This window comes from Ascidiella aspersa, chromosome 1 (assembly GCF_963924565.1).
Source record: "Ascidiella aspersa chromosome 1, kaAscAspe10.2, whole genome shotgun sequence".
NCBI lineage: Eukaryota > Metazoa > Chordata > Ascidiacea > Phlebobranchia > Ascidiidae > Ascidiella > Ascidiella aspersa.
In genome coordinates this window covers 7,320,162-7,340,965 of record NC_139447.1, presented here as the reverse complement: position 1 = coordinate 7,340,965, position 20,804 = coordinate 7,320,162, and the positions used below count along the sequence as shown (strand labels likewise).

Sequence of the window (20,804 nt, the reverse complement as noted above, 5' to 3'; positions counted from 1 at the left end):
TTTCAGAATAATAATTAGGACACTGTAGCGTGGCAGACTGGCAGTGTTGCAAACAAGTCATTTCAAAATGTCCTTAACTTAAGTCTAAATCCAGTTTTTTGAATAAATAACAAGTTCTGTCCCAGTCAAGTCGTCAGTTGCGCATGTCAAAGTCGTAGAGCAAGTCAACTTCAAGTCAAGTCCTTGTCATGAAAATATAACGTTAAACTATTAGCATTTTTTAACTAGTATACGATTATTAACAATCACTTAACTAAAAAATATGAAAAAATGCAACATTTAGCAAGCGATTTTTATATGTGCAAACATTTGGATAAATAGCTCAATTTTATAAAAAGATATCTCAAGCAAACCTTTCATTTCAACCCAAGTCATTTGTCCAAAATACTTGAGTCAAGTCATTTGACCGAAAGACTGATTTAAAAACATTGACTTAAGTCAAGTCATTACATTACAACATAGTAGCGTGGCATTCCCGTATCGATTTGTCTATTAAATCGACAATTTACGTCATTTTCTAATCAATGATGTTTATCGTAGAATGATCCCAAATATATGTACGTATATTTTATCTCCTAAAATCATGTCTAAAAAACACACTTAAGCCTTAGCTTACGAGCTTCACGCACATTTTATGTAATAATGTATAAATATATATACCAAGCGCGAAATAAGCATCCCGGCAACATTTGCCTAAAATAAAAACTGAATCACAGAAGTTTTGAAGAAAAGTACGTTAGAAAGAGTACGCATAAAGGCACAAATTGTATTTTTATCGTGAAGACGTAGAAAGATGAATAAGAAAACGAAGCGACATGGTAAAAAAAGAAATGGAAGATTTTTCAATGCGAGCAAACATTTTTTTAAGTTTGATGACGTCTCAAATCAGACCGAAGATTATTCAATTTCATTGGGATTGTCGTCGTTTTTCTGCAATAGTGAGGCGATATATTTAAATAGTAATCGGTTTCCTATTGATGCAAGAATATTAAGAGAAACAGCCATTTTTGTAAAAGAAGTGATAGAAAAAACGGCACTAAGTGAACAAACTTATTGAGTGGCAAGCCGTAATTTGACCTCAGTTCCCAAAACGACTTTTTGCGGAATGTATATAGAAGAGACGCCTTAACCAATCAATGCTGTAAAACCACACTGCTCATTGTGGACCGTCTTGCGTGTGCTGCTGGATTCTACATCGATTGGCGCCCGTCGGGCTCACACCGATTCGTACTTGCTCTTCCATTCGGTGTACAGATGCGTGTTCCTTCCTGAGGCGGGCTTGGTGTGGGTGAGAACGTCCAACACGTGGCTCGTGGTGATCGTTTCAAGGGCAAAGTCGGGAAGTTGCTTGAAGGAAAATACAGGAAAATAGGCTACCGTTTGCGCGTTTGGCCGTTTCATGCTTGGTCTTAAATACTAGATTTGAGCAGTGTTTAGCGGCCTTTGTTAAATCACAAAAAAACGAAAGCGTGTTTTTAGTCTGGGCCGCTGCTTTGGCGTACAGGGTAAAACCGTTGGTGTAAAGCAGTGGGTCTTAAGTTTCGTTAGTAGGCTACACAATAGGGCGGGTCGCGAAATCACTTTTTTAAATCCACCTGCCTCATATGGATTTTGATCGATAGACACCTAAAACCGTTATATACAAAATTTAAGCTGATTTCAACATGTATTGGTGTGAGGAAATCGAGTTTAATTTTTGCCGAAAATCGCAAAATCGGGTAAAAATGCGAAATTTTATGTTATTTTTAATCCATATTTTTCAAATGAAAATCGTTTGCTGTGATCTTATTCTCGTTTTGTAGACAGTTATGAAATAACTGAAGCAAGTTAAATCTGTAGAGATTGCGTTTTAATATTTATTTGCAGTAGTATTAATAATTGAATTTTTGCCGAATTTATATGCAGTGGTTCTCAAACTTTTTTGAGCGCGACCGAAATCTGAGTTTTATGAACATCTCACGACCCAAGCCTTAAACATAAAAAAATGTATTTTTTCTCTTATGCATGTCTCTTCAGTTCGTTTATTTTCAGAGATTCGTTCGAGAATACTGCATAACACAGCACACATTGTGGCTTTTGAGCACCATGATCATTGATAGAAGTGAATCCCAAATCTATATTTTTAATACTTAGGACGCTAACTTTTAACAAATACTAACCGCAACTAACGACCTATTTTAAAGGAAGAAAACTATAGCTCGCATCGAAAAAAACAAACTTATTGCTCGAACTGAAACGGACAAGTATCACTAGTGGGGAATATTATCAAAATATTCTCAATTTTAATCCCAAGTTTATCACTAACTAAGACAGCACTATAAAAACGCTATAGTTAAACAAAATGCTGAGGTATATGTGTGTGATACGAGCAAGAAGAATAATCTTCTAAAAAAAGTAATAAATTCACCTTGCGGTTACCGCTTACGCCAGTATTATGATGCAATAATCTAGGTTGCAAAGTTAAAGCCACGTGAAATGTATGATGTAATAATTTAGTCATGAATGAATTAAAAATACTTAAAAAATATAATGAAAAAAGTTCGTTTGCGCAGGATTAAATCACTATAAAGCGACCCATTTTTTTGACCCTCCGAGACCCATGTTTGGGTCGCGACCTATACTTTGAGAACCACTGATATATAGCTTTGTCGACACGCGGGTTTAGTTTTGCACTGCGGATCGATTTGAAATAGAATTTTTAGCACGTACCGGGGAGTACACAACAACTGTCCAGTATTAGTATTTACATTCACTGAGAACCTTGACATGGTTTTGCCGCAACAAGTTTCAAAACTACGTAATACGACAAAATGCAGTTACGTCAAAAAAACCTAAAAGAAAAGCGATATTTAAAAAAGTCCAAACGACAGGCCGATGCCTCAAAGAGTATAGACCTGTGGAACAGTAAAGAACTCCTCGGGGACCGGTAAAAGCCGACCACTGTTCTCAAGTAGCACACAAACAAACAACGCACAAATGCGAACCACCAACCTCGCCATCTTTGTGATCCTCGAGTGCGTTGAAGATCTTCCTGACAACTCGCATCGCAGATTCCTTACAAACCAACTTCAGATCAGAGCCCGAGTAGCCGCCGGTGTGCTATGTTATACGCAGGAATTAGACCTTTTATTTGTTGGTTGCGCTCAATCAACTATTGATGAGTCTTTCTCAAATCCAACTCTAACTCCGAAAATGCCAAGTTGGTTGCACTGGATCGAGCTATATTTGGCGTCTTGTAAGCTATATTTCAGTTTTCATAAATGCCCACACCAGTGTTGTAAACAAGTCATTTCAAAATGACTCAAGTCCCAGTCAAGTAATTTGTTAAGTAACCCTAGTCCAAGCTATGTATTTTGCAAAAATTACCAAGTCCCATACAAGTGATTATGAAAGCAAGCACTTCAAGTCAAGTCATTGACATAAAAATAAAATGTTAAACTAATAGAATTGGTAAACTCAGTCATATACAGCAATAAACTTTTTTTTTATTGGGATGAATAACCCAATTTTATTAAAAAATGTTTCGTGAGAACACATATTTTTAACCCAAAGTATTTGAAAATATGAATTTAGTTCAAGTAAAGTGGTTTATCCGACGGTTAAGACATTTTAGTCAAAAGAAATAAGTTAAGTCATTTAATACAGTGATTAAAGTGCGGCAAGTCATTACAACACTGCCCCACACGCATATCACAATATAAAGAAAAAAATGACATTCTTTTTAAATAGGACCAACACGAGGGTGTGCAATTGTAAAATCAACAACGTAACGCAAGTACTAACAGGAAAGGGGAGACTTAACAAAACAAAAAGCAACCAGGCCATGTTATGTACCTCTGCCAGCTTTTCGTAGTCGAGTCGCGTGTTGATGACAAGTCCGCCTTCTTTGTTGCATGGAGGAAGGAATCTGTTAAAAAAAGATATACGCGGGCTTATGACATCAATTCCAAATAACCCGTTAAAATGGGCTCTGTTCTTTCAAAGATAGAAGTCATCAGAAAACTCCACATTTAAATTTGAACAAAGTGTGGGTACGTTATAGAGTTGGTGTTGGAAATACTTTCTAGTTGTTTTTATAGTGTCGCTCTTTGTTCAGCTTAAAATACCCAGAGAAAGGTCGGAATAAAGACAAAAGATCCTAGTCTTGTCAAGGTGGTCAGGCTTTTAAACACAACTTGAAATTAGATCAATAACTGCCCCGAAGAGTTAAAGACACGTCTTGTGTCAAACTGTGGGCATTTGCAAGCACAAACCTGCGGAACATGCATTCCCTCGCCTCCATTTTGGGAAGGTCAACAATGATGCGTTTCTCAAGGCGACGCAACATGGCGTGGTCCAGCTCCCTGCGAAAAGAGCAATGTGAATTTGGTAAACATAAGAAATGTGAGCTGAATGTACGCGCACGCCAAAACAACTTGGCAGACCTTTGGTCTCTGTAGAGCAATACTTGATATTTGAGTCCCGACAGGGGTGTATTTTTGTGAAAAACTCAACATAATCTATTGTTATTCAATAATCGTATCGAAGTTGTTTCAATTTCGAAATTCCATAGCACCAAAAATTGTCAAACAAACCAAACTGACTTAATCTCGTGTCTCTGTGGCGCAATGGATTAGCGCGCTGGACTTCTAATCCAGAGGTTCCGGGTTTGATTCCCGACAGGGATGCATTTTTTGTGTAAAATTTAACATAATCTTTGGTATTTACATTTCGATCCAAGTTGTTTCAAATTCGGATTTTCTGTGGCGCCAAAGATTGCCAAAGAAAGTAAACTGACTGGTTGGTGTGTCTCTGTGGCGCAATGGATTAGCGCGCTGGACTTCTAATCCAGAGGTTCCGGGTTCGAGTCCCGGCAGGGATGTATTTCTGCGCTATTTTTTTGCACAATCTATTGGTATTTACATTCGGATCCAAGTTGTTTCAAAATCGAATTTTCTGTGGCGCTAAAGATTGCCAAAGAAAGTAAACTGACTGGTTGGTGTGTCTCTGTGGCGCAATGGAATAGCGCGCTGGACTTTTAATCCAGAAGTTCCGGGTTCGAGTCCCGGAATGGAAGTATTTTTTGTGTGAAATTGAACACTATCCAATGGTAACTAAAATCGAATTACAGTTGTTTAAAATTCGGATTTTCTGTGGCGCCAAATATTGTGAAACAAACCAAATCAACTGCATCATGTGTCTCTGTGGCGCAATGGATTAGCGCGCTGGACTTCTAATCCAGAGGTTCCGGGTTCGAGTCCCGGCAGGGATGTGTTTTTAGTGTAAAATTTAACATTATCTATCGGTTTTTAAAATCGAATTACAGTTGTTTAAAATTCAGATTTTCTGTGGCGCCAAATATTGTGAAACAAACCAAATCGACTTAATCATGTGTCTCTGTGGCGCAATGGATTAGCTCGCTGGACTTCTAATCCAGAGGTTCCGGGTTCGAGTCCCGGCAGGGATGTGTTTTTAGTGTAAAATTTAACATTATCTATCGGTTTTTAAAATCGAATTACAGTTGTTTAAAATTCAGATTTTCTGTGGCGCCAAATATTGCGAAACAAACCAAATCAACTGCATCATGTGTCTCTGTGGCGCAATGGATTAGCGCGCTGGACTTCTAATCCAGAGGTTCCGGGTTCGAGTCCCGGCAGGGATGTACTTTTAGTGTAAAATTTAACACAATCTATTGATATTTTTATAATCGAATTAGTTGTTTAAAATTCAGATTTTCTGTGGCGCCAAATATTGTGAAACAAACCAAATCGACTTAATCATGTGTCTCTGTGGCGCAATGGATTAGCTCGCTGGACTTCTAATCCAGAGGTTCCGGGTTCGAGTCCCGGCAGGGATGTGTTTTTAGTGTAAAATTTAACATTATCTATCGGTTTTTAAAATCGAATTACAGTTGTTTCAAATTCAGATTTTCTGTGGCGCCAAATATTGCGAAACAAACCAAATCAACTGCATCATGTGTCTCTGTGGCGCAATGGATTAGCGCGCTGAACTTCTAATCCAGAGGTTCCGGGTTCGAGTCCCGGCAGGGATGTACTTTTAGTGTAAAATTTAACACAATCTATTGATATTTTTATAATCGAATTAGTTGTTTAAAATTCAGATTTTCTGTGGCGCCAAATATTGTGAAACAAACCAAATCAACTGAATCATTTGTCTCTGTGGCGCAATGGATTAGCGCGCTGGACTTCTAATCCAGAGGTTCGGGGTTCGAGTCCCGGAAGGGATGTGTTTTTAGTGTAAAATTTAACATTATCTATCGGTTTTTAAAATCGAATTACAGTTGTTTAAAATTCAGATTTTCTGTGGCGCCAAATATTGCGAAACAAACCAAATCAACTGCATCATGTGTCTCTGTGGCGCAATGGATTAGCGCGCTGGACTTCTAATCCAGAGGTTCCGGGTTCGAGTCCCGGCAGGGATGTACTTTTAGTGTAAAATTTAACACAATCTATTGATACTTTTATAATCGAATTAGTTGTTTAAAATTCAGATTTTCTGTGGCGCCAAATATACTCAAATAAACCAAATCGACTACATCATGTGTCTCTGCGTCTGCATCATGTGTCTCTGTGGCGCAATGGATTAGCGCGCTGGACTTCTAATCCAGAGGTTCCGGGTTCGAGTCCCGGCAGGGATGTACTTTTAGTGTAAAATTTAACACAATCTATTGATATTTTTATAATCGAATTAGTTGTTTAAAATTCAGATTTTCTGTGGCGCCAAATATTGTGAAACAAACCAAATCGAATACATCATGTGTCTCTGTGGCGCAATGGATTAGCGCGCTGGACTTCTAATCCAGAGGTTCCGGGTTCGAGTCCCGGCAGGGATGTGTTTTTAGTGTAAAATTTAACATTATCTATCGGTTTTTAAAATCGAATTACAGTTGTTTAAAATTTAGATTTTCTGTGGCGCCAAATATTGTGAAACAAACCAAATCAACTGCATCATGTGTCTCTGTGGCGCAATGGATTAGCGCGCTGGACTTCTAATCCAGAGGTTCCGGGTTCGAGTCCCGGTAGGGATGTATTTTTGTGTAAAATTTAACACTATCTTTTGGTATTTCAAATCGAATTACAGTTGTTTAAAAGTTAGATTTTCTGTGGCGCCAAATATTGTTAAACAAACCAAACCAACTGCATCACGTGTCTCTGTGGCGCAATGGATTAGCGCGCTGGACTTCTAATAATCCAGAGGTTCCGGGTTCGAGTCCCGGCAGGGATGTACTTTTTGGGAGAAATTTTACACTATCTATTGGTATTTAAAATCGAATTACAGCGATTTAAAATTCGGATTTTCTGTGGCGCCAAATATTTTCAAACAAACCAAATCGACTGCATCATGTGTCTCTGTGGCGCAATGGATTAGCGCGCTGGACTTCTAATCCAGAGGTTCCGGGTTCGAGTCCCGGCAGGGATGTGTTTTTAGTGTAAAATTTAACATTATCTATTGGTTTTTAAAATCGAATTACAGTTGTTTAAAATTCAGATTTTCTGTGGCGCCAAATATTGTGAAACAAACCAAATCGACTTAATCATGTGTCTCTGTGGCGCAATGGATTAGCGCGCTGGACTTCTATTCCAGAGGTTCCGGGTTCGAGTCCCGGCAGGGATGTGTTTTTAGTGTAAAATTTAACATTATCTATCGGTTTTTAAAATCGAATTACAGTTGTTTAAAATTCAGATTTTCTGTGGCGCCAAATATTGTGAAACAAACCAAATCGACTTAATCATGTGTCTCTGTGGCGCAATGGATTAGCGCGCTGGACTTCTAATAATCCAGAGGTTCCGGGTTCGAGTCCCGGCAGGGATGTACTTTTAGTGTAAAATTTAACACAATCTATTGATATTTTTATAATCGAATTAGTTGTTTAAAATTCAGATTTTCTGTAGCGCCAAATATTGTGAAACAAACCAAATCAACTGCATCATGTGTCTCTGTGGCGCAATGGATTAGCGCGCTGGACTTCTAATACAGAGGTTCCGAGTTCGAGTCCCGGTAGGGATGTATTTTTGTGTAAAATTTAACATTATCTATCGGTTTTTAAAATCGAATTACAGTCTCTGTGGCGCAATGGATTAGCGCGCTGGACTTCTAATCCAGAGGTTCCGGGTTCGAGTCCCGGCAGGGATGTACTTTTTGGGTGAAATTTTACACTATCTATTGGTATTTAAAATCGAATTACAGCGATTTAAAATTCGGATTTTCTGTGGCGCCAAATATTTTCAAACAAACCAAATCGACTTAATCACGTGTCTCTGTGGCGCAATGGATTAGCGCGCTGGACTTCTAATCCAGAGGTTCCCGGGTTCGAGTCCCGGCAGGGATGTGTTTTTAGTGTAAAATTTAACATTATCTATCGGTTTTTAAAATCGAATTACAGTTGTTTAAAATTCAGATTTTCTGTGGCGCCAAATATTGTGAAACAAACCAAATCGACTTAATCATGTGTCTCTGTGGCGCAATGGATTAGCGCGCTGGACTTCTATTCCAGAGGTTCCGGGTTCGAGTCCCGGCAGGGATGTGTTTTTAGTGTAAAATTTAACATTATCTACCGGTTTTTAAAATCGAATTACAGTTGTTTAAAATTCAGATTTTCTGTGGCGCCAAATATTGTGAAACAAACCAAATCGACTTAATCATGTGTCTCTGTGGCGCAATGGATTAGCGCGCTGGACTTCTATTCCAGAGGTTCCGGGTTCGAGTCCCGGCAGGGATGTGTTTTTAGTGTAAAATTTAACATTATCTATCGGTTTTTAAAATCGAATTACAGTTGTTTAAAATTCAGATTTTCTGTGGCGCCAAATATTGTGAAACAAACCAAATCGACTTAATCATGTGTCTCTGTGGCGCAATGGATTAGAGCGCTGGACTTCTAATCCAGAGGTTCCGGGTTCGAGTCCCGGCAGGGATGTACTTTTAGTGTAAAATTTAACACAATCTATTGATATTTTTATAATCGAATTAGTTGTTTAAAATTCAGATTTTCTGTGGCGCCAAATATTGTGAAACAAACCAAATCAACTGCATCATGTGTCTCTGTGGCGCAATGGATTAGCGCGCTGGACTTCTAACCCAGAGTTTCCGGGTTCGAGTCCCGGCAGGGATGTATTTTTGTGTAAAATTTAACACTATCTTTTGGTATTTAAAATCGAATTACAGCGATTTAAAATTCGGATTTTCTGTGGCTCCAAATATTTTCAAACAAACCAAATCAACTGCATCATGTGTCTCTGTGGCGCAATGGATTAGCGCGCGGGACTTCTAATCAAGAGGTTTCGGGTTCGAGTCCCGGCAGGGATGTACTTTTAGTGTAAAATTTAACATTATCTATCGGTTTTTAAAATCGAATTACAGTTGTTTAAAATTCAGATTTTCTGTGGCGCCAAATATTGTGAAACAAACCAAATCGACTACATCATGTGTCTCTGTGGCGCAATGGATTAGCGCGCTGGACTTCTAATCCAGAGGTTCCGGGTTCGAGTCCCGGCAGGGATGTGTTTTCAGTGTAAAATTTAACATTATCTATCGGTTTTTAAAATCGAATTACAGTTGTTTAAAATTCAGATTTTCTGTGGCGCCAAGTATACTCAAATAAACCTAATCGACTACATCATGTGTCTCTGCGTCTGCATCATGTGTCTCTGTGGCGCAATGGATTAGCGCGCTGGACTTCTAATCCAGAGGTTCCGGGTTCGAGTCCCGGCAGGGATGTACTTTTAGTGTAAAATTTAACACAATCTATTGATATTTTTATAATCGAATTAGTTGTTTAAAATTCAGATTTTCTGTGGCGCCAAATATTGTGAAACAAACCAAATCAACTGCATCATGTGTCTCTGTGGCGCAATGGATTAGCCCGCTGGACTTCTAATCCAGAGGTTCCGGGTTCGAGTCCCGGCAGGGATGTGTTTTTAGTGTAAAATTTAACATTATCTATCGGTTTTTTAAATCGAATTACAGTTGTTTAAAATTCAGATTTTCTGTGGCGCCAAATATTGTGAAACAAACCAAATCGACTTAATCATGTGTCTCTGTGGCGCAATGGATTAGCGCGCTGGACTTCTATTCCAGAGGTTCCGGGTTCGAGTCCCGGCAGGGATGTGTTTTTAGTGTAAAATTTAACATTATCTATCGGTTTTTAAAATCGAATTACAGTTGTTTAAAATTCAGATTTTCTGTGGCGCCAAATATTGTGAAACAAACCAAATCGACTTAATCATGTGTCTCTGTGGCGCAATGGATTAGCGCGCTGGACTTCTAATAATCCAGAGGTTCCGGGTTCGAGTCCCGGCAGGGATGTACTTTTAGTGTAAAATTTAACACAATCTATTGATATTTTTATAATCGAATTAGTTGTTTAAAATTCAGATTTTCTGTAGCGCCAAATATTGTGAAACAAACCAAACCAACTGCATCATGTGTCTCTGTGGCGCAATGGATTAGCGCGCTGGACTTCTAATACAGAGGTTCCGAGTTCGAGTCCCGGTAGGGATGTATTTTTGTGTAAAATTTAACATTATCTATCGGTTTTTAAAATCGAATTACAGTCTCTGTGGCGCAATGGATTAGCGCGCTGGACTTCTAATCCAGAGGTTCCGGGTTCGAGTCCCGGCAGGGATGTACTTTTTGGGTGAAATTTTACACTATCTATTGGTATTTAAAATCGAATTACAGCGATTTAAAATTCGGATTTTCTGTGGCGCCAAATATTTTCAAACAAACCAAATCGACTTAATCACGTGTCTCTGTGGCGCAATGGATTAGCGCGCTGGACTTCTAATCCAGAGGTTCCCGGGTTCGAGTCCCGGCAGGGATGTGTTTTTAGTGTAAAATTTAACATTATCTATCGGTTTTTAAAATCGAATTACAGTTGTTTAAAATTCAGATTTTCTGTGGCGCCAAATATTGTGAAACAAACCAAATCGACTTAATCATGTGTCTCTGTGGCGCAATGGATTAGCGCGCTGGACTTCTATTCCAGAGGTTCCGGGTTCGAGTCCCGGCAGGGATGTGTTTTTAGTGTAAAATTTAACATTATCTATCGGTTTTTAAAATCGAATTACAGTTGTTTAAAATTCAGATTTTCTGTGGCGCCAAATATTGTGAAACAAACCAAATCGACTTAATCATGTGTCTCTGTGGCGCAATGGATTAGAGCGCTGGACTTCTAATCCAGAGGTTCCGGGTTCGAGTCCCGGCAGGGATGTACTTTTAGTGTAAAATTTAACACAATCTATTGATATTTTTATAATCGAATTAGTTGTTTAAAATTCAGATTTTCTGTGGCGCCAAATATTGTGAAACAAACCAAATCAACTGCATCATGTGTCTCTGTGGCGCAATGGATTAGCGCGCTGGACTTCTAACCCAGAGTTTCCGGGTTCGAGTCCCGGCAGGGATGTATTTTTGTGTAAAATTTAACACTATCTTTTGGTATTTAAAATCGAATTACAGCGATTTAAAATTCGGATTTTCTGTGGCTCCAAATATTTTCAAACAAACCAAATCAACTGCATCATGTGTCTCTGTGGCGCAATGGATTAGCGCGCGGGACTTCTAATCCAGAGGTTTCGGGTTCGAGTCCCGGCAGGGATGTACTTTTAGTGTAAAATTTAACATTATCTATCGGTTTTTAAAATCTAATTACAGTTGTTTAAAATTCAGATTTTCTGTGGCGCCAAATATTGTGAAACAAACCAAATCGACTACATCATGTGTCTCTGTGGCGCAATGGATTAGCGCGCTGGACTTCTAATCCAGAGGTTCCGGGTTCGAGTCCCGGCAGGGATGTGTTTTCAGTGTAAAATTTAACATTATCTATCGGTTTTTAAAATCGAATTACAGTTGTTTAAAATTCAGATTTTCTGTGGCGCCAAGTATACTCAAATAAACCTAATCGACTACATCATGTGTCTCTGCGTCTGCATTATGTGTCTCTGTGGCGCAATGGATTAGCGCGCTGGACTTCTAATCCAGAGGTTCCGGGTTCGAGTCCCGGCAGGGATGTACTTTTAGTGTAAAATTTAACACAATCTATTGATATTTTTATAATCGAATTAGTTGTTTAAAATTCAGATTTTCTGTGGCGCCAAATATTGTGAAACAAACCAAATCAACTGCATCATGTGTCTCTGTGGCGCAATGGATTAGCCCGCTGGACTTCTAATCCAGAGGTTCCGGGTTCGAGTCCCGGCAGGGATGTGTTTTTAGTGTAAAATTTAACATTATCTATCGGTTTTTTAAATCGAATTACAGTTGTTTAAAATTCAGATTTTCTGTGGCGCCAAATATTGTGAAACAAACCAAATCGACTTAATCATGTGTCTCTGTGGCGCAATGGATTAGCGCGCTGGACTTCTAATCCAGAGGTTCCGGGTTCGAGTCCCGGCAGGGATGTACTTTTAGTGTAAAATTTAACACAATCTATTGATATTTTTATAATCGAATTAGTTGGTTAAAATTCAGATTTTCTGTGGCGCCAAATATTGTGAAACAAACCAAATCGACTTAATCATGTGTCTCTGTGGCGCAATGGATTAGCGCGCTGGACTTCTAATCCAGAGGTTCCGGGTTCGAGTCCCGGCAGGGATGTGTTTTTAGTGTAAAATTTAACATTATCTATCGGTTTTTAAAATCGAATTACAGTTGTTTAAAATTCAGATTTTCTGTGGCGCCAAATATTGTGAAACAAACCAAATCGACTTAATTATGTGTCTCTGTGGCGCAATGGATTAGCGCGCTGGACTTCTAATCCTGAGGTTCCGGGTTCGAGTCCCGGCAGGGATGTACTTTTAGTGTAAAATTTAACACAATCTATTGATATTTTTATAATCGAATTAGTTATTTAAAATTCAGATTTTCTGTGGCGCCAAATATTCTGAAACAAACCAAATCGACTTAATCATGTGTCTCTGTGGCGCAATGGATTAGCGCGCTGGACTTCTAATCCAGAGGTTCCGGGTTCGAGTCCCGGCAGGGATGTACTTTTAGTGTAAAATTTAACACAATCTATTGATATTTTTATAATCGAATTAGTTGTTTAAAATTCAGATTTTCTGTGGCGCCAAATATTGTGAAACAAACCAAATCGACTTAATCATGTGTCTCTGTGGCGCAATGGATTAGCGCGCTGGACTTCTAATCCAGAGGTTCCGGGTTCGAGTCCCGGCAGGGATGTGTTTTTAGTGTAAAATTTAACATTATCTATCGGTTTTTAAAATCGAATTACAGTTGTTTAAAATTCAGATTTTCTGTGGCGCCAAACATTGTGAAACAAACCAAATCGACTTAATTATGTGTCTCTGTGGCGCAATGGATTAGCGCGCTGGACTTCTAATCCAGAGGTTCCGGGTTCGAGTCCCGGCAGGGATGTACTTTTAGTGTAAAATTTAACACAATCTATTGATATTTTTATAATCGAATTAGTTGTTTAAAATTCAGATTTTCTGTGGCGCCAAATATTGTGAAACAAACCAAATCAACTGCATCATGTGTCTCTGTGGCGCAATGGATTAGCGCGCTGGACTTCTAATCCAGAGTTTCCGGGTTCGAGTCCCGGCAGGGATGTATTTTTGTGTAAAATTTAACACTATCTTTTGGTATTTAAAATCGAATTACAGCGATTTAAAATTCGGATTTTCTGTGGCTCCAAATATTTTCAAACAAACCAAATCAACTGCATCATGTGTCTCTGTGGCGCAATGGATTAGCGCGCGGGACTTCTAATCCAGAGGTTTCGGGTTCGAGTCCCGGCAGGGATGTACTTTTAGTGTAAAATTTAACATTATCTATCGGTTTTTAAAATCGAATTACAGTTGTTTAAAATTCAGATTTTCTGTGGCGCCAAATATTGTGAAACAAACCAAATCGACTACATCATGTGTCTCTGTGGCGCAATGGATTAGCGCGCTGGACTTCTAATCCAGAGGTTCCGGGTTCGAGTCCCGGCAGGGATGTGTTTTCAGTGTAAAATTTAACATTATCTATCGGTTTTTAAAATCGAATTACAGTTGTTTAAAATTCAGATTTTCTGTGGCGCCAAATATTTTCAAACAAACCAAATCGACTACATCATGTGTCTCTGTGGCGCAATGGATTAGCGCGCTGGACTTCTATTCCAGAGGTTCCGGGTTCGAGTCCCGGCAGGGATGTGTTTTTAGTGTAAAATTTAACATTATCTACCGGTTTTTAAAATCGAATTACAGTTGTTTAAAATTCAGATTTTCTGTGGCGCCAAATATTGTGAAACAAACCAAATCGACTTAATCATGTGTCTCTGTGGCGCAATGGATTAGCGCGCTGGACTTCTATTCCAGAGGTTCCGGGTTCGAGTCCCGGCAGGGATGTGTTTTTAGTGTAAAATTTAACATTATCTATCGGTTTTTAAAATCGAATTACAGTTGTTTAAAATTCAGATTTTCTGTGGCGCCAAATATTGTGAAACAAACCAAATCGACTTAATCATGTGTCTCTGTGGCGCAATGGATTAGCGCGCTGGACTTCTAATCCAGAGGTTCCGGGTTCGAGTCCCGGCAGGGATGAACTTTTAGTGTAAAATTTAACACAATCTATTGATATTTACAATCGAATTAGTTGTTTCAAATTCGGATTTTCGTGGCGCCAAATATTTTCAAACAAACCAAATCGACTACATCATGTGTCTCTGTGGCGCAATGGATTAGCGCGCTGGACTTCTAATCCAGAGGTTCCGGGTTCGAGACCCGGCAGGGATGAACTTTTAGTGTAAAATTTAACACAATCTATTGATATTTACAATCGAATTAGTTATTTAAAATTCAGATTTTCTGTGGCGCCAAATATTGTGAAACAAACCAAATCAACTGCATCATGTGTCTTTGTGGCGCAATGGATTAGCCCGCTGGACTTCTAATCCAGAGGTTCCGGGTTCGAGTCCCGGCAGGGATATGTTTTTAGTGTAAAATTTAACATTATCTATCGGTTTTTAAAATCGAATTACAGTTGTTTAAAATTCAGATTTTCTGTGGCGCCAAATATTGTGAAACAAACCAAATCGACTTAATCATGTGTCTCTGTGGCGCAATGGATTAGCGCGCTGGACTTCTAATCCAGAGGTTCCGGGTTCGAGTCCCGGCAGGGATGTACTTTTAGTGTAAAATTTAACACAATCTATTGATATTTTTATAATCGAATTAGTTGGTTAAAATTCAGATTTTCTGTGGCGCCAAATATTGTGAAACAAACCAAATCGACTTAATCATGTGTCTCTGTGGCGCAATGGATTAGCGCGCTGGACTTCTAATCCAGAGGTTCCGGGTTCGAGTCCCGGCAGGGATGTGTTTTTAGTGTAAAATTTAACATTATCTATCGGTTTTTAAAATCGAATTACAGTTGTTTAAAATTCAGATTTTCTGTGGCGCCAAATATTGTGAAACAAACCAAATCGACTTAATTATGTGTCTCTGTGGCGCAATGGATTAGCGCGCTGGACTTCTAATCCTGAGGTTCCGGGTTCGAGTCCCGGCAGGGATGTACTTTTAGTGTAAAATTTAACACAATCTATTGATATTTTTATAATCGAATTAGTTATTTAAAATTCAGATTTTCTGTGGCGCCAAATATTCTGAAACAAACCAAATCGACTTAATCATGTGTCTCTGTGGCGCAATGGATTAGCGCGCTGGACTTCTAATCCAGAGGTTCCGGGTTCGAGTCCCGGCAGGGATGTACTTTTAGTGTAAAATTTAACACAATCTATTGATATTTTTATAATCGAATTAGTTGTTTAAAATTCAGATTTTCTGTGGCGCCAAATATTGTGAAACAAACCAAATCGACTTAATCATGTGTCTCTGTGGCGCAATGGATTAGCGCGCTGGACTTCTAATCCAGAGGTTCCGGGTTCGAGTCCCGGCAGGGATGTGTTTTTAGTGTAAAATTTAACATTATCTATCGGTTTTTAAAATCGAATTACAGTTGTTTAAAATTCAGATTTTCTGTGGCGCCAAACATTGTGAAACAAACCAAATCGACTTAATTATGTGTCTCTGTGGCGCAATGGATTAGCGCGCTGGACTTCTAATCCAGAGGTTCCGGGTTCGAGTCCCGGCAGGGATGTCCTTTTAGTGTAAAATTTAACACAATCTATTGATATTTTTATAATCGAATTAGTTGTTTAAAATTCAGATTTTCTGTGGCGCCAAATATTGTGAAACAAACCAAATCAACTGCATCATGTGTCTCTGTGGCGCAATGGATTAGCGCGCTGGACTTCTAATCCAGAGGTTCCGCGTTCGAGTCCCGGCAGGGATGTATTTTTGTGTAAAATTTAACACTATCTTTTGGTATTTAAAATCGAATTACAGCGATTTAAAATTCGGATTTTCTGTGGCTCCAAATATTTTCAAACAAACCAAATCAACTGCATCATGTGTCTCTGTGGCGCAATGGATTAGCGCGCTGGACTTCTAATCCAGAGGTTCCGGGTTCGAGTCCCGGCAGGGATGTACTTTTAGTGAAAAATTTAACATTATCTATCGGTTTTTAAAATCGAATTACAGTTGTTTAAAATTCAGATTTTCTGTGGCGCCAAATATTGTGAAACAAACCAAATCAACTGCATCATGTGTCTCTGTGGCGCAATGGATTAGCGCGCTGGACATCTAATCCAGAGGTTCCGGGTTCGAGTCCCGGTAGGGATGTATTTTTGTGTAAAATTTAACACAATCTATTGATATTTACAATCGAATTAGTTGTTTCAAATTCGGATTTTCGTGGCGCCAAATATTTTCAAACAAACCAAATCGACTGCATCATGTGTCTCTGTGGCGCAATGGATTAGCGCGCTGGACTTCTAATCCAGAGGTTCCGGGTTCGAGTCCCGGCAGGGATGTACTTTTAGTGTAAAATTTAACACAATCTATTGATATTTTTATAATCGAATTAGTTGTTTAAAATTCAGATTTTCTGTGGCGCCAAATATTGTGAAACAAACCAAATCAACTGCATCATGTGTCTCTGTGGCGCAATGGATTAGCGCGCTGGACTTCTAATCCAGAGGTTCCGGGTTCGAGTCCCGGCAGGGATGTGTTTTTAGTGTAAAATTTAACATTATCTATCGGTTTTTAAAATCGAATTACAGTTGTTTAAAATTCAGATTTTCTGTGGCGCCAAATATTGTGAAACAAACCAAATCGACTTAATCATGTGTCTCTGTGGCGCAATGGATTAGCGCGCTGGACTTCTAATCCAGAGGTTCCGGGTTCGAGTCCCGGCAGGGATGTACTTTTAGTGTAAAATTTAACACAATCTATTGATATTTTTATAATCGAATTAGTTGGTTAAAATTCAGATTTTCTGTGGCGCCAAATATTGTGAAACAAACCAAATCGACTTAATTATGTGTCTCTGTGGCGCAATGGATTAGCGCGCGGGACTTCTAATCCTGAGGTTCCGGGTTCGAGTCCCGGCAGGGATGTACTTTTTGTGTAAAATTTAACATTATCTATCGGTTTTTAAAATCGAATTACAGTTGTTTAAAATTCAGATTTTCTGTGGCGCCAAATATTGTGAAACAAACCAAATCGACTACATCATGTGTCTCTGTGGCGCAATGGATTAGCGCGCTGGACTTCTAATCCAGAGGTTCCGGGTTCGAGTCCCGGCAGGGATGTACTTTTAGTGTAAAATTTAACACAATCTATTGATATTTTTATAATCGAATTAGTTGTTTAAAATTCAGATTTTCTGTGGCGCCAAATATTGTGAAACAAACCAAATCAACTGCATCATGTGTCTCTGTGGCGCAATGGATTAGCGCGCTGGACTTCTAATCCAGAGATTCCGGGTTCGAGTCCCGGCAGGGATGTGTTTTTAGTGTAAAATTTAACATTATCTATCGGTTTTTAAAATCGAATTACAGTTGTTTAAAATTCAGATTTTCTGTGGCGCCAAATATTGTGAAACAAACCAAATCGACTTAATCATGTGTCTCTGTGGCGCAATGGATTAGCGCGCTGGACTTCTAATCCAGAGGTTCCGGGTTCGAGTCCCGGCAGGGATGTACTTTTAGTGTAAAATTTAACACAATCTATTGATATTTTTATAATCGAATTAGTTGTTTAAAATTCAGATTTTCTGTGGCGTCAAATATTGTGAAACAAACCAAATCGACTTAATCATGTGTCTCTGTGGCGCAATGGATTAGCGCGCTGGACTTCTAATCCAGAGGTTCCGGGTTCGAGTCCCGGCAGGGATGTGTTTTTAGTGTAAAATTTAACATTATCTATCGGTTTTTAAAATCGAATTACAGTTGTTTAAAATTCAGATTTTCTGTGGCGCCAAACATTGTGAAACAAACCAAATCGACTTAATTATGTGTCTCTGTGGCGCAATGGATTAGCGCGCTGGACTTCTAATCCAGAGGTTCCGGGTTCGAGTCCCGGCAGGGATGTCCTTTTAGTGTAAAATTTAACACAATCTATTGATATTTTTATAATCGAATTAGTTGTTTAAAATTCAGATTTTCTGTGGCGCCAAATATTGTGAAACAAACCAAATCAACTGCATCATGTGTCTCTGTGGCGCAATGGATTAGCGCGCTGGACTTCTAATCCAGAGGTTCCGGGTTCGAGTCCCGGCAGGGATGTATTTTTGTGTAAAATTTAACACTATCTTTTGGTATTTAAAATCGAATTACAGCGATTTAAAATTCGGATTTTCTGTGGCTCCAAATATTTTCAAACAAACCAAATCAACTGCATCATGTGTCTCTGTGGCGCAATGGATTAGCGCGCTGGACTTCTAATCCAGAGGTTCCGGGTTCGAGTCCCGGCAGGGATGTACTTTTAGTGTAGAATTTAACATTATCTATCGGTTTTTAAAATCGAATTACAGTTGTTTAAAATTCAGATTTTCTGTGGCGCCAAATATTGTGAAACAAACCAAATCAACTGCATCATGTGTCTATGTGGCGCAATGGATTAGCGCGCTGGACTTCTAATCCAGAGGTTCCGGGTTCGAGTCCCGGCAGGGATGTGCTTTTTGTGTAAAATTTTACATTATCTATTGGTATTTAAAATCGAATTACCGTGATTTAAAATTCGGATTTTCTGTGGCGCCAAATATTGTGAAACAAACCAAATCAACTGCATCATGTGTCTATGTGGCGCAATGGATTAGCGCGCTGGACTTCTAATCCAGAGGTTCCGGGTTCGAGTCCCGGCAGGGATGTACTTTTAGTGTAAAATTTAACATTATCTATCGGTTTTTAAAATCGAATTACAGTTGTTTAAAATTCAGATTTTCTGTGGCGCCAAATATTGTGAAACAAACCAAATCAACTGCATCATGTGTCTATGTGGCGCAATGGATTAGCGCGCTGGACTTCTAATCCAGAGGTTCCGGGTTCGAGTCCCGGTAGGGATGTGCTTTTTGTGTAAAATTTTACATTATCTATTGGTTTTTAAAATCGAATTACAGTTGTTTAAAATTCAGATTTTCTGTGGCTCCAAATATTTTCAAACAAACCAAATCAACTGCATCATGTGTCTCTGTGGCGCAATGGATTAGCGCGCTGGACATCTAATCCAGAGGTTCCGGGTTCGAGTCCCGGTAGGGATGTGCTTTTTGTGTAAAATTTTACATTATCTATTGGTATTTAAAATCGAATTACCGTGATTTAAAATTCGGATTTTTTGTGGCGCCAAATATTGTGAAACAAACCAAATCAACTGCATCATGTGTCTATGTGGCGCAATGGATTAGCGCGCTGGACTTCTAATCCAGAGGTTCCGGGTTCGAGTCCCGGCAGGGATGTACTTTTAGTGTAAAATTTAACATTATCTATCGGTTTTTAAAATCGAATTACAGTTGTTTAAAATTCAGATTTCCTGTGGCGCCAAATATTGTGAAACAAACCAAATCAACTGCATCATGTGTCTATGTGGCGCAATGGATTAGCGCGCTGGACTTCTAATCCAGAGGTTCCGGGTTCGAGTCCCGGCAGGGATGTGCTTTTTGTGTAAAATTTTACATTATCTATTGGTTTTTAAAATCGAATTACAGTTGTTTAAAATTCAGATTTTCTGTGGCTTCAAATATTTTCAAACAAACCAAATCAACTGCATCATGTGTCTCTGTGGCGCAATGGATTAGCGCGCTGGACTTCTAATCCAGAGGTTCCGGGTTCGAGTCCCGGCAGGGATTAACTTTTAGTGTAAAATTTAACATTATCCATCGGTTTTTTAAATCGAATTACAGTTGTTTAAAATTCAGATTTTCTGTGGCGCCAAATATTGTGAAACAAACCACACCAACTGCATCATGTGTCTCTGTGGCGCAATGGATTAGCGCGCTGGACTTGTAATCCAGACATTCCGGGTTCGAGTCCCGGCAGGGATGAGTTTTTAGTGTAAAATTTAACATTATCTATCGGTTTTTAAAATCGAATTACAGTTGTTTAAAATTCAGATTTTCTGTGGCGCCAAATATACTCAAATAAACCAAATCGACTAGATCATGTGTCTCTGCGTCTGCATCATGTGTCTCTGTGGCGCAAAGGATTAGCGCGCTGGACTTCTAATCCAGAGGTTCCGGGTTCGAGTCCCGGCAGGGATGTACTTTTAGTGTAAAATTTAACACAATCTATTGATATTTACAATCGAATTAGTTGTTTCAAATTCGGATTTTCGTGGCGCCAAATATTTTAAAACAAACCAAATCGACTACATCATGTGTCTCTGTGGCGCAATGGATTAGCGCGCTGGACTTCTAATCCAGAGGTTCCGGGTTCGAGTCCCGGCAGGGATGTACTTTTAGTGTAA

General features: G+C 39.1%; 1 protein-coding gene and 82 non-coding genes across 84 annotated transcripts in view; 82 read left to right on the top strand and 1 right to left on the bottom strand.

Moving 5' to 3' along the window:
• Window positions 1–631: 631 nt before the first annotated feature.
• LOC146166848 (katanin p60 ATPase-containing subunit A-like 2) overlaps window positions 632–20,804 on the bottom strand; it is a 40,195-nt gene continuing 20,022 nt past the window's right edge. For both annotated transcript variants that reach the window (XM_083381322.1, XM_083381314.1), the window contains exons 11-14: window positions 4,254–4,343; window positions 3,835–3,907; window positions 2,992–3,099; window positions 632–1,347 (exon numbers count right to left, since the gene is read on the bottom strand). In XM_083381322.1, coding sequence (XP_083237448.1) covers window positions 1,216–1,347; window positions 2,992–3,099; window positions 3,835–3,907; window positions 4,254–4,343 — 403 coding nt within the window. In that variant the 3' untranslated portion in view covers window positions 632–1,215. The remainder of the gene's footprint in view (window positions 1,348–2,991; window positions 3,100–3,834; window positions 3,908–4,253; window positions 4,344–20,804) is intronic.
• On the top strand, window positions 4,594–4,667 carry Trnar-ucu (transfer RNA arginine (anticodon UCU)). Its single transcript has one exon. It is a non-coding gene; the product is annotated as a tRNA-Arg (tRNA).
• Window positions 4,788–4,861, top strand: Trnar-ucu (transfer RNA arginine (anticodon UCU)). Its single transcript has one exon. It is a non-coding gene; the product is annotated as a tRNA-Arg (tRNA).
• Window positions 5,178–5,251, top strand: Trnar-ucu (transfer RNA arginine (anticodon UCU)). The gene has a single exon. It is a non-coding gene; the product is annotated as a tRNA-Arg (tRNA).
• On the top strand, window positions 5,373–5,446 carry Trnar-ucu (transfer RNA arginine (anticodon UCU)). The gene has a single exon. It is a non-coding gene; the product is annotated as a tRNA-Arg (tRNA).
• On the top strand, window positions 5,568–5,641 carry Trnar-ucu (transfer RNA arginine (anticodon UCU)). The gene has a single exon. It is a non-coding gene; the product is annotated as a tRNA-Arg (tRNA).
• On the top strand, window positions 5,763–5,836 carry Trnar-ucu (transfer RNA arginine (anticodon UCU)). Its single transcript has one exon. It is a non-coding gene; the product is annotated as a tRNA-Arg (tRNA).
• On the top strand, window positions 5,958–6,031 carry Trnar-ucu (transfer RNA arginine (anticodon UCU)). Its single transcript has one exon. It is a non-coding gene; the product is annotated as a tRNA-Arg (tRNA).
• Trnar-ucu (transfer RNA arginine (anticodon UCU)) lies at window positions 6,153–6,226 on the top strand. The gene has a single exon. It is a non-coding gene; the product is annotated as a tRNA-Arg (tRNA).
• Window positions 6,348–6,421, top strand: Trnar-ucu (transfer RNA arginine (anticodon UCU)). Its single transcript has one exon. It is a non-coding gene; the product is annotated as a tRNA-Arg (tRNA).
• Window positions 6,564–6,637, top strand: Trnar-ucu (transfer RNA arginine (anticodon UCU)). Its single transcript has one exon. It is a non-coding gene; the product is annotated as a tRNA-Arg (tRNA).
• On the top strand, window positions 6,759–6,832 carry Trnar-ucu (transfer RNA arginine (anticodon UCU)). The gene has a single exon. It is a non-coding gene; the product is annotated as a tRNA-Arg (tRNA).
• Window positions 6,954–7,027, top strand: Trnar-ucu (transfer RNA arginine (anticodon UCU)). Its single transcript has one exon. It is a non-coding gene; the product is annotated as a tRNA-Arg (tRNA).
• On the top strand, window positions 7,148–7,224 carry Trnar-ucu (transfer RNA arginine (anticodon UCU)). Its single transcript is given in 2 exon segments — window positions 7,148–7,185; window positions 7,189–7,224. It is a non-coding gene; the product is annotated as a tRNA-Arg (tRNA).
• On the top strand, window positions 7,346–7,419 carry Trnar-ucu (transfer RNA arginine (anticodon UCU)). Its single transcript has one exon. It is a non-coding gene; the product is annotated as a tRNA-Arg (tRNA).
• Window positions 7,541–7,614, top strand: Trnar-ucu (transfer RNA arginine (anticodon UCU)). Its single transcript has one exon. It is a non-coding gene; the product is annotated as a tRNA-Arg (tRNA).
• Window positions 7,736–7,812, top strand: Trnar-ucu (transfer RNA arginine (anticodon UCU)). The gene is given in 2 exon segments: window positions 7,736–7,773; window positions 7,777–7,812. It is a non-coding gene; the product is annotated as a tRNA-Arg (tRNA).
• On the top strand, window positions 7,934–8,007 carry Trnar-ucu (transfer RNA arginine (anticodon UCU)). The gene has a single exon. It is a non-coding gene; the product is annotated as a tRNA-Arg (tRNA).
• Window positions 8,060–8,133, top strand: Trnar-ucu (transfer RNA arginine (anticodon UCU)). Its single transcript has one exon. It is a non-coding gene; the product is annotated as a tRNA-Arg (tRNA).
• Window positions 8,255–8,329, top strand: Trnar-ucu (transfer RNA arginine (anticodon UCU)). Its single transcript has one exon. It is a non-coding gene; the product is annotated as a tRNA-Arg (tRNA).
• Window positions 8,451–8,524, top strand: Trnar-ucu (transfer RNA arginine (anticodon UCU)). Its single transcript has one exon. It is a non-coding gene; the product is annotated as a tRNA-Arg (tRNA).
• Trnar-ucu (transfer RNA arginine (anticodon UCU)) lies at window positions 8,646–8,719 on the top strand. The gene has a single exon. It is a non-coding gene; the product is annotated as a tRNA-Arg (tRNA).
• Window positions 8,841–8,914, top strand: Trnar-ucu (transfer RNA arginine (anticodon UCU)). The gene has a single exon. It is a non-coding gene; the product is annotated as a tRNA-Arg (tRNA).
• On the top strand, window positions 9,036–9,109 carry Trnar-ucu (transfer RNA arginine (anticodon UCU)). The gene has a single exon. It is a non-coding gene; the product is annotated as a tRNA-Arg (tRNA).
• Window positions 9,425–9,498, top strand: Trnar-ucu (transfer RNA arginine (anticodon UCU)). The gene has a single exon. It is a non-coding gene; the product is annotated as a tRNA-Arg (tRNA).
• Trnar-ucu (transfer RNA arginine (anticodon UCU)) lies at window positions 9,641–9,714 on the top strand. Its single transcript has one exon. It is a non-coding gene; the product is annotated as a tRNA-Arg (tRNA).
• Window positions 9,836–9,909, top strand: Trnar-ucu (transfer RNA arginine (anticodon UCU)). The gene has a single exon. It is a non-coding gene; the product is annotated as a tRNA-Arg (tRNA).
• On the top strand, window positions 10,031–10,104 carry Trnar-ucu (transfer RNA arginine (anticodon UCU)). Its single transcript has one exon. It is a non-coding gene; the product is annotated as a tRNA-Arg (tRNA).
• On the top strand, window positions 10,226–10,302 carry Trnar-ucu (transfer RNA arginine (anticodon UCU)). The gene is given in 2 exon segments: window positions 10,226–10,263; window positions 10,267–10,302. It is a non-coding gene; the product is annotated as a tRNA-Arg (tRNA).
• On the top strand, window positions 10,424–10,497 carry Trnar-ucu (transfer RNA arginine (anticodon UCU)). Its single transcript has one exon. It is a non-coding gene; the product is annotated as a tRNA-Arg (tRNA).
• Trnar-ucu (transfer RNA arginine (anticodon UCU)) lies at window positions 10,550–10,623 on the top strand. The gene has a single exon. It is a non-coding gene; the product is annotated as a tRNA-Arg (tRNA).
• On the top strand, window positions 10,745–10,819 carry Trnar-ucu (transfer RNA arginine (anticodon UCU)). The gene has a single exon. It is a non-coding gene; the product is annotated as a tRNA-Arg (tRNA).
• Window positions 10,941–11,014, top strand: Trnar-ucu (transfer RNA arginine (anticodon UCU)). The gene has a single exon. It is a non-coding gene; the product is annotated as a tRNA-Arg (tRNA).
• Window positions 11,136–11,209, top strand: Trnar-ucu (transfer RNA arginine (anticodon UCU)). The gene has a single exon. It is a non-coding gene; the product is annotated as a tRNA-Arg (tRNA).
• Trnar-ucu (transfer RNA arginine (anticodon UCU)) lies at window positions 11,331–11,404 on the top strand. The gene has a single exon. It is a non-coding gene; the product is annotated as a tRNA-Arg (tRNA).
• On the top strand, window positions 11,525–11,598 carry Trnar-ucu (transfer RNA arginine (anticodon UCU)). Its single transcript has one exon. It is a non-coding gene; the product is annotated as a tRNA-Arg (tRNA).
• Window positions 11,720–11,793, top strand: Trnar-ucu (transfer RNA arginine (anticodon UCU)). Its single transcript has one exon. It is a non-coding gene; the product is annotated as a tRNA-Arg (tRNA).
• Trnar-ucu (transfer RNA arginine (anticodon UCU)) lies at window positions 11,936–12,009 on the top strand. Its single transcript has one exon. It is a non-coding gene; the product is annotated as a tRNA-Arg (tRNA).
• On the top strand, window positions 12,131–12,204 carry Trnar-ucu (transfer RNA arginine (anticodon UCU)). The gene has a single exon. It is a non-coding gene; the product is annotated as a tRNA-Arg (tRNA).
• Window positions 12,326–12,399, top strand: Trnar-ucu (transfer RNA arginine (anticodon UCU)). The gene has a single exon. It is a non-coding gene; the product is annotated as a tRNA-Arg (tRNA).
• Window positions 12,521–12,594, top strand: Trnar-ucu (transfer RNA arginine (anticodon UCU)). The gene has a single exon. It is a non-coding gene; the product is annotated as a tRNA-Arg (tRNA).
• Window positions 12,716–12,789, top strand: Trnar-ucu (transfer RNA arginine (anticodon UCU)). The gene has a single exon. It is a non-coding gene; the product is annotated as a tRNA-Arg (tRNA).
• Trnar-ucu (transfer RNA arginine (anticodon UCU)) lies at window positions 12,911–12,984 on the top strand. Its single transcript has one exon. It is a non-coding gene; the product is annotated as a tRNA-Arg (tRNA).
• On the top strand, window positions 13,106–13,179 carry Trnar-ucu (transfer RNA arginine (anticodon UCU)). The gene has a single exon. It is a non-coding gene; the product is annotated as a tRNA-Arg (tRNA).
• On the top strand, window positions 13,301–13,374 carry Trnar-ucu (transfer RNA arginine (anticodon UCU)). The gene has a single exon. It is a non-coding gene; the product is annotated as a tRNA-Arg (tRNA).
• On the top strand, window positions 13,496–13,569 carry Trnar-ucu (transfer RNA arginine (anticodon UCU)). Its single transcript has one exon. It is a non-coding gene; the product is annotated as a tRNA-Arg (tRNA).
• On the top strand, window positions 13,690–13,763 carry Trnar-ucu (transfer RNA arginine (anticodon UCU)). Its single transcript has one exon. It is a non-coding gene; the product is annotated as a tRNA-Arg (tRNA).
• On the top strand, window positions 13,885–13,958 carry Trnar-ucu (transfer RNA arginine (anticodon UCU)). Its single transcript has one exon. It is a non-coding gene; the product is annotated as a tRNA-Arg (tRNA).
• Trnar-ucu (transfer RNA arginine (anticodon UCU)) lies at window positions 14,080–14,153 on the top strand. The gene has a single exon. It is a non-coding gene; the product is annotated as a tRNA-Arg (tRNA).
• Trnar-ucu (transfer RNA arginine (anticodon UCU)) lies at window positions 14,275–14,348 on the top strand. The gene has a single exon. It is a non-coding gene; the product is annotated as a tRNA-Arg (tRNA).
• Window positions 14,470–14,543, top strand: Trnar-ucu (transfer RNA arginine (anticodon UCU)). Its single transcript has one exon. It is a non-coding gene; the product is annotated as a tRNA-Arg (tRNA).
• Trnar-ucu (transfer RNA arginine (anticodon UCU)) lies at window positions 14,662–14,735 on the top strand. The gene has a single exon. It is a non-coding gene; the product is annotated as a tRNA-Arg (tRNA).
• On the top strand, window positions 14,855–14,928 carry Trnar-ucu (transfer RNA arginine (anticodon UCU)). The gene has a single exon. It is a non-coding gene; the product is annotated as a tRNA-Arg (tRNA).
• On the top strand, window positions 15,050–15,123 carry Trnar-ucu (transfer RNA arginine (anticodon UCU)). Its single transcript has one exon. It is a non-coding gene; the product is annotated as a tRNA-Arg (tRNA).
• Window positions 15,245–15,318, top strand: Trnar-ucu (transfer RNA arginine (anticodon UCU)). The gene has a single exon. It is a non-coding gene; the product is annotated as a tRNA-Arg (tRNA).
• On the top strand, window positions 15,440–15,513 carry Trnar-ucu (transfer RNA arginine (anticodon UCU)). Its single transcript has one exon. It is a non-coding gene; the product is annotated as a tRNA-Arg (tRNA).
• Window positions 15,635–15,708, top strand: Trnar-ucu (transfer RNA arginine (anticodon UCU)). The gene has a single exon. It is a non-coding gene; the product is annotated as a tRNA-Arg (tRNA).
• Window positions 15,830–15,903, top strand: Trnar-ucu (transfer RNA arginine (anticodon UCU)). The gene has a single exon. It is a non-coding gene; the product is annotated as a tRNA-Arg (tRNA).
• Window positions 16,025–16,098, top strand: Trnar-ucu (transfer RNA arginine (anticodon UCU)). The gene has a single exon. It is a non-coding gene; the product is annotated as a tRNA-Arg (tRNA).
• On the top strand, window positions 16,220–16,293 carry Trnar-ucu (transfer RNA arginine (anticodon UCU)). Its single transcript has one exon. It is a non-coding gene; the product is annotated as a tRNA-Arg (tRNA).
• Window positions 16,414–16,487, top strand: Trnar-ucu (transfer RNA arginine (anticodon UCU)). The gene has a single exon. It is a non-coding gene; the product is annotated as a tRNA-Arg (tRNA).
• Window positions 16,609–16,682, top strand: Trnar-ucu (transfer RNA arginine (anticodon UCU)). Its single transcript has one exon. It is a non-coding gene; the product is annotated as a tRNA-Arg (tRNA).
• On the top strand, window positions 16,800–16,873 carry Trnar-ucu (transfer RNA arginine (anticodon UCU)). Its single transcript has one exon. It is a non-coding gene; the product is annotated as a tRNA-Arg (tRNA).
• Window positions 16,995–17,068, top strand: Trnar-ucu (transfer RNA arginine (anticodon UCU)). Its single transcript has one exon. It is a non-coding gene; the product is annotated as a tRNA-Arg (tRNA).
• Window positions 17,190–17,263, top strand: Trnar-ucu (transfer RNA arginine (anticodon UCU)). Its single transcript has one exon. It is a non-coding gene; the product is annotated as a tRNA-Arg (tRNA).
• On the top strand, window positions 17,385–17,458 carry Trnar-ucu (transfer RNA arginine (anticodon UCU)). The gene has a single exon. It is a non-coding gene; the product is annotated as a tRNA-Arg (tRNA).
• On the top strand, window positions 17,580–17,653 carry Trnar-ucu (transfer RNA arginine (anticodon UCU)). The gene has a single exon. It is a non-coding gene; the product is annotated as a tRNA-Arg (tRNA).
• Trnar-ucu (transfer RNA arginine (anticodon UCU)) lies at window positions 17,775–17,848 on the top strand. The gene has a single exon. It is a non-coding gene; the product is annotated as a tRNA-Arg (tRNA).
• On the top strand, window positions 17,970–18,043 carry Trnar-ucu (transfer RNA arginine (anticodon UCU)). The gene has a single exon. It is a non-coding gene; the product is annotated as a tRNA-Arg (tRNA).
• On the top strand, window positions 18,165–18,238 carry Trnar-ucu (transfer RNA arginine (anticodon UCU)). The gene has a single exon. It is a non-coding gene; the product is annotated as a tRNA-Arg (tRNA).
• Trnar-ucu (transfer RNA arginine (anticodon UCU)) lies at window positions 18,360–18,433 on the top strand. The gene has a single exon. It is a non-coding gene; the product is annotated as a tRNA-Arg (tRNA).
• On the top strand, window positions 18,555–18,628 carry Trnar-ucu (transfer RNA arginine (anticodon UCU)). The gene has a single exon. It is a non-coding gene; the product is annotated as a tRNA-Arg (tRNA).
• On the top strand, window positions 18,749–18,822 carry Trnar-ucu (transfer RNA arginine (anticodon UCU)). Its single transcript has one exon. It is a non-coding gene; the product is annotated as a tRNA-Arg (tRNA).
• Trnar-ucu (transfer RNA arginine (anticodon UCU)) lies at window positions 18,944–19,017 on the top strand. The gene has a single exon. It is a non-coding gene; the product is annotated as a tRNA-Arg (tRNA).
• On the top strand, window positions 19,139–19,212 carry Trnar-ucu (transfer RNA arginine (anticodon UCU)). The gene has a single exon. It is a non-coding gene; the product is annotated as a tRNA-Arg (tRNA).
• Trnar-ucu (transfer RNA arginine (anticodon UCU)) lies at window positions 19,334–19,407 on the top strand. Its single transcript has one exon. It is a non-coding gene; the product is annotated as a tRNA-Arg (tRNA).
• Window positions 19,529–19,602, top strand: Trnar-ucu (transfer RNA arginine (anticodon UCU)). The gene has a single exon. It is a non-coding gene; the product is annotated as a tRNA-Arg (tRNA).
• On the top strand, window positions 19,724–19,797 carry Trnar-ucu (transfer RNA arginine (anticodon UCU)). The gene has a single exon. It is a non-coding gene; the product is annotated as a tRNA-Arg (tRNA).
• Window positions 19,919–19,992, top strand: Trnar-ucu (transfer RNA arginine (anticodon UCU)). The gene has a single exon. It is a non-coding gene; the product is annotated as a tRNA-Arg (tRNA).
• On the top strand, window positions 20,114–20,187 carry Trnar-ucu (transfer RNA arginine (anticodon UCU)). The gene has a single exon. It is a non-coding gene; the product is annotated as a tRNA-Arg (tRNA).
• On the top strand, window positions 20,309–20,382 carry Trnat-ugu (transfer RNA threonine (anticodon UGU)). Its single transcript has one exon. It is a non-coding gene; the product is annotated as a tRNA-Thr (tRNA).
• On the top strand, window positions 20,525–20,598 carry Trnar-ucu (transfer RNA arginine (anticodon UCU)). The gene has a single exon. It is a non-coding gene; the product is annotated as a tRNA-Arg (tRNA).
• Window positions 20,717–20,790, top strand: Trnar-ucu (transfer RNA arginine (anticodon UCU)). The gene has a single exon. It is a non-coding gene; the product is annotated as a tRNA-Arg (tRNA).